The following is a 12,905-nucleotide window of genomic DNA, read 5'->3' on the forward strand; positions in this document are numbered from 1 at the left end:
TTTGCGTGTTCTCTCTCTGTCGTTTAATTAGTTTGGATAGGGGTTTGTCGATCTTGTTGATTTTCTCCAAGAACCAGCTTTTTGTTTCATTGATTCTTTGGACTGTTTTCTGTGTTTCTATTTTGTTGATTTCAGCCCTCAGTTTTATTATTTCCAGGCTTCTACTTCTCCTGGGCGCGTCTGCTTCTTTTTTTTCTAGAGCTTTCAGGTGTGTTCTTAAGTCCCCAATGTATGCATTCTCCGTTTTCTTTAAGTGGGCACTTAGTGCTATGAACTTTCCTCTTAGCACTGCTTTCATTGTGTCCCATAGGTTTGAGTATATTGTCTCTTTATTTTCATTAAATTCAAGGAAGACTTTAATTTCTTTCTTGATTTCTTCCTTGACCCAGGTGTGGTTCAGTAGTTGACTGTTCAGTTTCCATGAGTTTGTCGGTTTTTGGGGGGCAGCGTGGTTGTTGCCTTCTAACTTTAATCCGTGATGATCTGATAAGACACAGGTGGACACTGATATTTTTTTGTATCTGTGGAGGTTTCCTTTGTTTCCGAGTATGTGGTCAATTTTTGAGAAGGTTCCATGAGCTGCAGAGAAGAAGGTATATTCTTTCCTATTTGGGTGGAATGTTCTATAGATGTCTGTTAAGTCCATTTGCTTCATTACCTCCAATAATTCTCTTAATTCTCTATTAGGTTTCTGTCTGATTGACCTGTCCCTTGGAGAGAGAGGTGTGTTGAAGTCTCCTACTACTAGTGTGTGTGGTTTGATGTCTGCCTTGAGTTCTAGTAATATTTCTTTTACATAAGTAGGTGCTTTTATATTGGGGGCGTATATATTCAGGATTGAGACGTCCTCCTGATGAATTGTTCCTGTTATGAGTATAAAGTGACCGTCTCGGTCTCTTCTGATTGATTTTAGTTTGAAGTCAGTTTTGTTAGAAATTAGTATGGCCACACCTGCTTTTTTCTTAGGACCATTTGCTTGAAACACCTTTTCCCAACCCTTTACTCTGAGTAGGTGCCTGTCTTTGTGGTTGAGATGTGTTTCTTGCAAACAGCAGAATGTTGGATCCTGTTTTCGTATCCAATCTTTTAGCCTGTGCCTTTTTATAGGTGAATTGAGCCCATTAATATTAAGTGATATTAATGACCAGTGGTTGTTTACTCCGGTTATTCTTGTTGCTTTTGGTAGTAGAGATTGTCTCCCTTCTTTGAGATGTGCTCGTGAAGGGTCATTAGATGCCTGGGTTATTGTAGGCAGTGTTGGCAGTGTTGGATTCCTTGGGTTGTGATTTTCCTTCTATTACTTTCTGTAGGGCTGGATTTGTGGCTACGTATTGTTTAAATTTGTTCTTATCCTGGAATGTCTTGTTTTCTCCATTGATAATGAACGATAGCTTGGCTGGGTATAGTAGTTTGGGTTTGCATCCATGGTCTCTTAGCTTCTGCAGAACCTCTATCCAGGACCTTCTGGCTTTCATAGTTTCCATCGAGAAGTCAGGTGTAAGTCTGATCGGTTTACCTTTATAAGTTACTTGCCCTTTTTCTTTTGCAGCTCTTAATATTCTTTCTTTAACCTGTATATTTTGTGTTTTGATTATTATATGGTGAGGAGATGTTTTTCTTTGATCCAGTCTGTTTGGTGTTCTGTATGCTTCTTGAATATTTAAATGAATATCTTTCTTTAAGTTGGGAAAGTTTTCTTCCATAATTTTGTTGAAAATATTTTCTGGGCCTTTGAGCTGTGACTCTTCTCCTTCTTCTATTCCTATTATTCTTAGGTTTGGTTTTTTTATTGTGTCCCATAGTTCCTGAATGTTTTGTGTTGAGAATTTGTTGGCTTTGCTGTTTTCTTTGATCTGTTCGTTTATTTTCTCTATGGTGTCCTCAGCATCTGAGAGTCTTTCTTCTAGCTCTTGTATTCTATTGATTATGCTTGTTTCTGTAGACTCTGCTCGTTGGCCTAGATTTTCCATATCCAGCTGGTCCTCAGTTTGTATTTTCTTCTTTGCCTTCATTTCAGTTTTCAATTCTTGAACTGTTTCCATTACCTGTTTGATGGTTTTTTCTTGGTTTCCCAGGGTATCATGTACGTATTTACTCATTTCTTCAAACTTTTTGTTATACTTCTCATCCATTTCTATAAGGGCATTTTTTACATGTTGTTTAAGGGACTCTATTATCTTCATAAAGTCAATTTTTTCCACTTCTTCTGTGTTAGGTTGTTCAAATACTTCTGTTGTAAGATCATTGGGTTCTGATGTTTTCATGTTGTTTTTCGGATTATTGGGTGAATTCTTGCCTTGGCGCCTGCCCATCTCCTCCTATTGATCCTATCCAATGGGTCCTTTAAAAACCGGATCAGGTTTCCCTGCTGGCCAAGGGCTCCGCTTACAAAATGCCCTCACTCTCTTTCGTGGTTCCTGCTGCAGGCCAAGAACCCTCTCACCCCTCCGAAGGATCTTCAGGACAGGACCAGGCTCCCCTTGTGCCAGTGACCTGGCCAACCAAAGGCCTACCTCTTTGATTCAATTGTAGTAGGGCGATCTGCTCTCCTTATTGCATGCCTGTCCCCGCCGCTTGGGTCTGCCGCTGCGCTGGTCCCCGAAAGCCTCTTCCTGTATGCGGTGTTGCTCCGCCGCGTCTGGCCGCCACCGCTCCGCCGCGTCTGGCCGCCGCCGCTCCACCTCTGTGCCAGCTTTGACTAATATTGAAAAAGTAAAATTGAGGGGAAAATCAGTCAAGGCAGGGAGAGAAGTAGGAAGCCACTGCACATAAGGCAAATCGGTGGACCTTGGTTAAAGTCAAGGGATAAAGGATGGCAGGCTGAGTGTCTTATTTCGGGCTCCTATTGGTGTAAAGAGAAATCATGACAAGAAAACATTTGATTGTGGGGGCTCGCTTTCAGTTTAGAGGTTCAGCCCATTATCATCGCGGTGGGATAGGGCAGTTTGCAGGTAGACACAGTGCTGGAGAGGTAGCTGCTACATGTTGATAAGCAGGCAGCTAGAAATAGACTGTCTCACTGGGCATGGCTTGAGCATATATGTGACCTCAAAGCCCGCCTCTACAATGATACAATTCCTCCAGCAAGACCATAGCTCCTCCAACAAGTCCACACCTTCTAAAATTGAAGCCCTCTTTAATGGCCATTTTCTATCTAACTACCATAGTGAGCAACTTCTGTGTGTGGTTTATAATGATGCCTCTTGTTTCGTGATAGCACATTCTGAAGTTCCACTTTCAGTCAGTGCACATACTAAACACGCATCAAAACTACCATCCTGTGGGGACTGAGAGACTGGTGCCACAGTTAAGAGATCCTGATGCTCTTTCAAAGGGTGGGGATTTATTCTCAGCACCCACATCAGATGGCTCACAATCACCTTTATCTATACTTCCAGGGGATCCAAAGCCCTGCTTTGAGTCTCTGTAGGTTTCTGCATGCATAGAGTACACACAGACAAGTCGGCATACAAACGTAGACTTAGGCCTTGTATTGCTATGAAGAGATATTTTGACCATGAAAACTCTTTTTATTTTTATTTCACTTTATTCTTATTTATTAAAAAGAAAAAATATCTTTTTATTTTACATACCAATCCCAGTTCCCTCTCCCTACCCTTCTCCCATCCCCCACCCCCACATCCGTTCTTCAGAGAGGGTAAGGCACATTGCTAAGGGAAGGTTCAATGCCCTCCCTACTATATCTAGGCTGAGCAAGGTATCCATCCAAAGAGAATAGGTTCCCTAAAACCCAGTACAAGCAGTAGGGATAAGTTCTGGTGCCACTGCCAGCTGCCCTGCAGTCTGCCCCCAACCACACAACTATGACCCACATTTAGAGGGACTGGTATGGACCTATGCTGGCTTCTTCCCTGTCTGACTGGAGTTGTGGTAAGCTCCCATTAGCTCAGATAAGCTGTTTCAGTGGGTGTTCCCATCATGGTCTTGATCCCTTTGCTCATATTCTCACTCCTCCCACTCTTCATCTGGACTTTGGGGGATCAGTCCAGTGCTCTGTTTCAGTTCGGGTCTCTGCCTTCTGTTTCCATCAGTTGCTGGATGAAGGTTCTATGTGACATTTAAGAAATTTTTCAATCCGACTACAGAGCAAGGCCAGTTTGGGCACCCTCTTAACTGGGGTCATCCTTGTGGAATCCTGGGAATTTCTCTAGTGCCAGATTTCTTGCTAGTCCCATAATGGCTACCTCAATCAAAATATAAAATATCTCTTTTCTTGCTCTCATGTCTGTACTTCCTACATCTCGACTATCCCATTCCCTCAAGTTTTCTTCCCCCCTTCTCCAGGCCTCTTTCCCTTCTACCCTCCCATCTATATCCACCCCCATGCTCCCAATTTTGTCAGGCTGTCTTGTCTATTTGCCCTTTCCAGGTGGATCTATCTATGTTTTTCTTAGGGTTCATTGTTACTTAGCTTCTCTAGGATCATTAACTATAGGCTCAATATCCTTTGCTTTACAGATAGTATCAGCTTATAAATGAGCACATAGCATGTTTATCTTTCTGGGTTTGGGTTACCTCACTCAGGATGGTTTTGTTCTAATTCCATCCATTTGCATGCAGATTTCTGGATGTAATTTTATTTTATTTATTTATTTATTTTTTATCATTGAGTAGTACTCTAAGGTGTAAAATTGCCACATATTCTTTATTTATTCTTCAGTTGAGGAACATCGTGTGTGTTTCTAGTTTCTGGCTGTTACAAATAATGCTGCTATGAACATAGTTGAACAGATGTCCTTGTAGTATGATTGAGCATATTTTGGGTATATGCCCAAGAGTGGTATTTCTGGGTCCTGAGGTAGGTTGATTTCCAATTTTCTGAGAAATTGCCATACTGATTTCCAAGAGTGGTTGTACAAATTTGCATTCCCACCAGCAATGGAGGAGTGTTTCCCTTACTCCACATTCTCTGCAGCATAAGCTATCATTGGTGGTTTTTATCTTAGCCATTATGACTGGTGTAAGATGGTATTTCAAAGTCATTTTGATTTGCATTTCCCTGATGACTAAGGATGCTGAACATTCCTTTAAGTGTCTTTCAATCATTTAGATTTTTCTATTGAGAACTTTCTGCTCAGTTCTGTACCCCATTTTTAAATTGGATTATTTGGATTTTTGATGTCTAATTTCATTTTTATTTCTATTTTTAAATTGATTTTTATTGAGCTCTACATTTTTTTTCTCTCCTCCTATCCTTGTCTCTCCCCTCCCCTTCAACCCTCTCCCAAAGTCCCCATGCTCCCAACTTACTCAGGAGATCTTGTCTTTTTTTTCCCATGTAGATTAGATCTATGTATGTCACTCTTAGTGTCCTCATTGTTGTCTAGGTTGTCTGGGATTGTGACTTGTGGGCTGGTTTTCATTGCTTTATGTATAAAAAAAACACTTTATGAGTGATTACATGTGATAATCCTCTTTCTGTGTCTGGGTTACCTCACTCAATATGTTTTCTAGATCCATCTATTTGCCTACAAAATTTAAGATGTCATTATTTTTTTCTGCTGTATAGTACTGCATTGTGTAAATGTAACACATTTTCCTTATTCATTCTTTGGTCAAAGGGCATTTAGATTGTTTCCAGGTTCCGGCTATGACAAACAATGCTACTATGAAAATAGTTGAACACCTGTCCTTGTGGCATGATTGAGCTTCCTTTGGCTCTATGCCCAAAAGTGGTATTATTGTTTCTTGAGATAGGTTGTTTCCTAATTTTCTGAGAAATCACCACACTAACATCCAAAGGGGCTGTACCAGATTGCATTCCCACCAGCAATGCAGGAGTGTTCCTTTTACCCCACAACCTCTATAGCATAAGCTGCCATCAGTATTTTTGATTTTGGCCATTCTTACAGGTGTAAGATGGAATCTCAGAGTTGTTTTGTTTTGCATTTTTCTGATGACTAAGGATGTTGAGCATTTTCGTAAGTGTCTTTCAGCCATTTTAGATTTCTCTGTTGAGAGTTCTCTGTTTAGGTCTGTAGTCCATATTTTTTTATTGGATTCTTTGTTCTTATGATGACCAATTTCTTAAGTTCTTTGCATATTTTGGAGATCAGCCCTCTCTCTGATGTAGTGTTGGTGAAGATCTTTTCCCATTAAGTATGCTGTCTTTTTGTCTTATTGACTGTGTCCTTTGCTTTAGAAGCTTCTCAATTTCAGGAGATCCCATTTGTTTACTGATGCTCTCACTGTCTGTGATGCTGGTGATATATTTAGGAAGTAGTCTCATGTGCCCATACATTGAAGGCTACTTTCCACTTTCTTTTCTATTAGGTTCAGTATGGTTGAATTTATATTGAGGTCTTTAATCTATTTGGACTTGAGTTTTGTGCATGGGGATAGATATGGATCTATTTTCATACTTCTACATATCCAGTTATGCCAGCACCATTTGTTGTAGATGCATTCTTTGTTCCTTGTATAATTTTAGCTTCTTTGTCAAAAACTCAGGTGTTCATAGATGTAGGAGTCTTCAATTTGATTCCATTGGTCAACCTGTCTGTTTTTATGCCAATACCAAGAAGTTTTCATTACTGTAGTTCTATAATAGAGCTTGATGTCAGATATGCTGATGCCTCCAGAAGTTGCTTTATTATATAGGATTGTTTTGGCTACCCTGGGTTTTTTTTTTTCATATGAAGTTGATTATTTTTTCTTTCAAGGTCTGTGAAGAATTTTGTTGAGATTTTGAGGGAGATTACTTTGAATCTTTGAATCTAAAGATTGCTTTTGGTAGGATTGTCATTTTTATTGTATTGATCCTAACTATCCAAGATCATGGGAGATCTTTCCATTATCTGGTATCTTCTTCAATTTCTTTCTTCAAAGACTTAATGTCAAACAGATCTTTCACTTCTTTGATTAGTGTTGTCCCAAGATATTTTACATTATTTGTGACTATTGTGAAGGGTGATGTTTCTCTGATTTCTCTCTCTGCTTCTTTATCATTTATATATAGGAGTGCTAGTGTTGTTTGTTGTAAGGAGCTGTGGTGGGCTGCGTTCCTGCCCAGCTCCGCACGGCTAGCTTTACTCGATATAATTACACAGAAACTGTATTCTTTTAAACACTGCTTGGCCCATTAGCTCTAGCCTCTTACTGGCTAGCTCTTATATATTGATTCTAACCTGTTTCTAATAATCTGTGTAACACCACAATATGGTGTCTTACCAGGAAGGATTCTAGCCTACATCTGTCTGGGGTCGGAGAATCATGGCGACTGCTTGACTCGGCTTCTTTCTCCCAGCATTCTGTCTGTCTACTCCACCTACCTAATTTTCTGTCCTATTAAAGGCCAAGCAGTTTCTTTATTAATTAACCAATGAAAGCAACAGATAGATCCAAGACCCACCTCCATCAGTTGTTGGTTTTTTTGTTTTGTTTTGTTTTGTTTTTGTTGTTGATGGCTCAACATTATTGAAGGTATTTATCAGCTGTAGAAGTTCCCTAATGGAGTTTTGTGGTCAATTATTTATACTATCATATCATCTGCAAATAGTGAAAGTTTGACTTCTTTTTTACAGTTTGAATCACCTTGATCTTCTTTTGTTGTCTTACTGCTCTAGCAAGAACTTCAGAAAATATGTTGTATAGATATGGAGAGAGTAGACAGCCTTACCTTCTTCTTGATTTTAGTGGAATTGTTTTGATCTATCTAATTTGATGTTGGCTGTTGGCTTTTTGTATATTGCTTTTATTATGGTTAGATATGTTTCTTGTATCCCTGATCTCTCCAAGGCCTTTAACTTGAAGCAGTGTTGGAATTTGTCGAATTCTTTTCAGCATCTAATGAGATGATCATATGTTTTTGTTTCCCTCAGTTTATTTATATGGTGGACTACATTGATAGATTTTGATGTGTAGAACCATCCCTACATATCTGGGATGAAGCTGACTTGATAATGGTAGATGATTTTTTTGATGTGTTCTTAAATTTGAGTTGCCAGTATTTTCTTGAGTATTTTTCATCAATGTTTATAAGTAAAATTTGTCTGTAATTTTCTTTCTTGGTTGAGTCTTTCTGTGGTTTTGGTATCAGGGTAACTGTATACTCATAAAAAGAGTTTGGCAATATTCTTTCTGTTTCTATTCTATGGAACAATTTGAGGATTATATGTATTAGCTATACTTTGAAGTTCTGGTAGAACTGAGCTCTGAAACCATCCAACTCTTGACTCTTTTTCACAGGGAGGCTTTTTATGAGTGCTTCTATATCCTTGCAGATTTCAGTTCTATCAACCTGGTCTTGATTTAGTTTTGGTATTTGGTACAGACCCAGAAAATTGTCCATTTATTTTACATTTTCCAATTTTGTGGAGTACAGGTTTTTAGTAGTATGACCTACTAGTAATAATTAGTAATAATTCTCTGGATTTCCACAGTGTCTGTTGATATGTCCCCCCTTTCCATTTCTGATTTTGTTAATTTGGATGTTCTCTCTCTGATTTTTATTATTTTGGATAAGGGTTTGTCTATCTGTTAATTTTCTTGAAGAACCAGCTCTTCATTTCATTGATTCTTTGTATATTTCTATTATATTGTTTCTATTTTATTGATTTCAGCCCCCAATTTGATTATTTCCTGTCATCTACTCCTCCTGGGTGAGTCTTCTTCTTTTTGTTCTAGAGATTTCTGGTATGGTATTATTGCACTAGTGTGGATTTTTCCACTTTCTCTATGTGAGCACTTAGTGCTGTGAACTTTCCTCTTAGCATTGCTTTCATAGTGTACCATAGGTTTGGATATATTGTGCCTTCATTTTCATTGAATTCTAGGAAGTCTTTAATTTAGTTTTTTATTTCTTCCTTGACCCAGGGGTAGTTCAATAGAGCACTGTTCAATTTCCATGAGTTTGTAGGCGTTCTGTGATCAGTGTTGTTGTTAAATTCTGACTTTAAACCATTGATAAGATATGGGTGGTTACTACAATTTTTTTTTATATCTGTTGAGGTTTGCTTTGTTACTGAGTATGTGTTTAACTTTAGAGAAGGTTTTATGAGGACATGAGTAGAAAGTATATTCTTTTTTGTTTGGGTAGAATGTTCTGTAGATATCTGTAAAGTCCATTTGAGTCATGATATCTGTTAGTTCTCTTATTTCTCTGTTCAGTTTCTGTCTGGTTGACCTGTCCATTGAGGAGAGTGGGGTGTTGAAGTCTCCTGCTATTAGTGTGTGGGTTTTGATGTGTGATTTAAGCTTTAGTAATGTTTCTTTTACATATGTAGGTGCTCTTGTATTAGGAGCATAGATGTTCGGGATTGAGACTTCATCTTAATGGATTGTTCCTGTTATGGGTATAATGTGCCCTTCTCCATCTCTTCTTCTAGATTTTAGTTTGAAGTCTGCTGTGAGACAATGGTCTTGTACCTTGTATAGATTTGTCACTTGTATTGCTTTAATAGAATGCTGATCTGCCAGTAGCCAGGCAGGAAGTCTATGTATTACTACCAGAACAGGAGCTAGAAAACAGTATTTTGAGTGAGGTAACCAAGACTCAGAAAGACAATTATCACATGTACTCACTCATAAATGGTTTTAAAACAAAGCAAAGAAAACCAGCCTACAAATCACAACCCCAGAGAACCTTAACAACAATGAGGACCCTAAGAGAGACACACATGGATCTATTCCAGTACCACACTGTTTTCATCACTGTAGCTCTGTAATAGAGTTTGAAGTCAGGGGTGGTAATGCCTCCAGACAATCCTTTATTGTATAGGATTGTTTTGGCTATCCTGGGTTTTTTGTTTTTCTATATAAAGTTGATTATTGTCCTACACACATAGATCTAATCTACATGGGAAGTTGAAAAAGACAAGATCTCCTAAGTATATTGGGAGCTTGGGGACCATGGGAGAGAGTTGAAGGGAAGGGGAGAGGCAGGGAGGAGAGCAGAGAAAAATGTAGAGCTCAATAAAATAAATTTTAAAAAAGCAAAAATAAAATAAAATGCTGATTTGCCAGTAGCCAGGCAGGAAGTATAGGCAGGGCGACCAGAACAGGAGAATTCTGGAAAGAGGAAAGGATCAGTCTGCAGTTAACACCGACACACAGAGTAAGCAAGATGAGAATAAATTGCTGATAAAAGGTATCAAGGCAAGTGGCTAACACAGAAAAGAACTGTGGGTTAATGTAAGATGTAACAGCTAGTCAATAAGAAATCTTGAGCTAATAGGCCAACCAGTTTATAATTAATGTAGGCCTCTGTGTTTCTTTGGCACTGAATGACTACAGGACTGGGTGGAACAGAAACAAACATCTGTCAACAGAAATCTATTTTGTTAGATATTAGGATAATTACACTTGTTTGTTTCTTAGGTCCATTTGATTGGAAAATCTTTTTCCAACACTTTACTTGGAGGTAATGTCTGTCTTTGAGGTTGAGGTGTGTTTCTTATATATAGCTGAAGGATACATTCTACTTTCGTACCCATTTATTAGCCTGTGTCTTTTATTATATGTTAATTGAGTCCATTGATATTAAGAGATATTAATGACCAGTGATTGCTAATTCCTGTTAACTTTTGATGGTAGTGTTTGTGCATTTTCCTTCTTTGGGGTTTGCTGTTGTGAGATTATCTGTTGCCAGTGGTTTTGTGGGTGCAGTTAGCTTCCTTGGGTTGGAGATTTCCTTGTAGTACTTTCTGTAGGGAAATTTACAGTAGCATATGTGAATTTACAGACAGAGGCAAAAGATATTCCAGATGCTGTAGCCTCGTGACTTGGCCTAATGAGGTTTCCCTGTAGAGAATTTCCTTCTGGTAGGTTGGCAGCTTAAATATTAACCATAATCTGCTGCTCCTTTGACAATGGCACCAACACGACTAGACTGACTCAGAAACAGACACAAAATGGGAACACTGAATGCTATGATAAGGATGTAGATGAGGAACCACCCAGGAAAGGATCCAGATGCTGGAGCAAAGGAGCAGGTCGAAGCTGGTGAATCCTGGGATGGCATATTGAGGCCTGGTGCTCAGACAGATAGAAACCTACTCTGCCCTGTGAGGCTGTGCACATGAGACCATGCACACATGAATCACGTCTACCAAATATCTCTCTCCCTCAGGTCCAGGTGGACTCCAATCACTAATTCCACTTGGCAGATATTCTTCTCCACTCTTGAGTTCACAGGAAGTCTGGAGGTGCTCGACCTAAGTAGAAATCCACTGAGCTACTGTGCAGTGCAGAGCCTCTGTAGGACACTGAGATGCCCTGGATGTCAACTAAGGACATTATGGTGAGTCTGGCCTGGGTTCTTCCCTGAAGCAGATATGGATGGCAGGAAAGCAAAGGCAAAAGCTGGACCTACAGTGAGGCTTTCTTTTAATCACATATTCACCCTCTTGCCCACACCTGTAACAGAGGCCTAAATGTTATGACAAAGAAATGGAAAATGGATTCTATTCTTAAAGATCATGAAATACTGACATTCATCAGGGAACCCCACTAACTATTGCTAACAACAGGCCCATGAGGGCTCCAGTGGAGCAAACATCCTGAGGAAGTGGCTGCAGGAGAACTAAAAAGCACAGAGGAGGAGGCTAAATGAAGCAGAGGGAAAGAAAACTCCAGGCCAGGGAATGGCATCCCCACTTCCTCCTGCTCTCTGCACTTGTAACCAGCCTTCTGCTCTGTTTCTACGGACTCCATCTTTACTAAGATTTCACATGACTAGTGAGATCATGCCCTATACTATGGCTGGTTAAATGACTCTTGAAATACATCAGTGAGCTGTCCTGGGTCTCATGGAGCCCTGTCATGGCCAGTCACAGCAGAACAGTGGGTCTCAACCTGTGCTCCATGATTCTGCAGCTCAGCTGTGGGAAGCATGGAATTATCCACCCAGAATAGAAAAGGCACTAGAAAAGCTAAGCACTGCTTACACACCATGCCAGGGCTCACAAAGGGAGACCTGAGCTTAGTTCCCAAGAGCAGTGATTCCTGGAGAATCTGATGGTGAGCATCTCCCATGCAGGCTTGTCAACTGTGGCCTCACATCCAGCCACTGTGCGGACCTGGCCTCAGTGCTCAGTGCCAGCTCCAGCCTGACTGAGCTAGACCTGCAGCTGAATGACCTGGGAGACCATGGTGTGAGGCAGCTGTGTAAAGGCCTCAGGAATCCTGCCTGCAAACTCAGAATCCTGTGGTAAGTAAAACCCAGGATTTCTATTCTAGGCAGGGGCAAAAGAAAGGACATGAGGGAGTAAAGAATACGGGATATGGAAAAGAAGTGGGAGGGGGAATGCATAGTCAGAGTGGCTCCTGACCAGCTGTGCCACTTATACCTGAGACTTGGGCAAGTCACCATATTCTGTAAAATTCAGTTTCCTCATCTATCAGGTGGAATATCACACCCTCTTCATGGATTCTAATGACATAAAGTGTACATATATAAAAACAAATACCAGGTAGGTAGCTGGGCACTGTGCAGTCATATGTATTAGCAAGGCTATTATCTTACCAGACTCCCAGGTTTGCCTTACTCCAGGACAGTGATTCAATCATTTATTCATTCATGAATACATATGGCCTTGTATCCATATCAGGACCCTCTGTGCTAAGCACTTGTCGAGGACTAGGGATGCAATCACAAACAATCCTGCTAAAGCTGTGGGGGAAGAAACAGATAAAGATCGCCCACCAGCCCATGACACCATTGCCAAATTCTTCTGAACGCTATGGAGTCAACAGTATTGTGGAAGGTATTATTGTAAGAGGGCCTGCTTTATTGGATGGCCCATGAGTGCTTTCCCTAGGCCTGATAGAGAAAAAGCTTTGGTTGGGCCAACCTGGAGACAGCAGTCTGGGCAAAAGAAGAGTTGGAGCAAGCTCTAGAACAGAAAGTGGTTGAAGCCCTGGAGGGTCATTGGGTTTCACTACAG

General features: G+C 40.1%; 1 protein-coding gene across 1 annotated transcript in view; it reads left to right on the top strand.

Moving 5' to 3' along the window:
- Positions 1 to 12,905, top strand: part of LOC121456308 (NACHT, LRR and PYD domains-containing protein 1a-like) — a 64,228-nt gene that overhangs the window by 24,788 nt on the left and 26,535 nt on the right. Inside the window, exons 4-5 of the mRNA XM_041664371.1 lie at positions 11,090 to 11,260; positions 11,999 to 12,169. Coding sequence (XP_041520305.1) covers positions 11,090 to 11,260; positions 11,999 to 12,169 — 342 coding nt within the window. The remainder of the gene's footprint in view (positions 1 to 11,089; positions 11,261 to 11,998; positions 12,170 to 12,905) is intronic.

Source organism: Microtus oregoni, unplaced genomic scaffold (assembly GCF_018167655.1).
Source record: "Microtus oregoni isolate MIOR12 unplaced genomic scaffold, Mior012 000015F_ref0000493, whole genome shotgun sequence".
NCBI classification, from domain to species: domain Eukaryota; kingdom Metazoa; phylum Chordata; class Mammalia; order Rodentia; family Cricetidae; genus Microtus; species Microtus oregoni.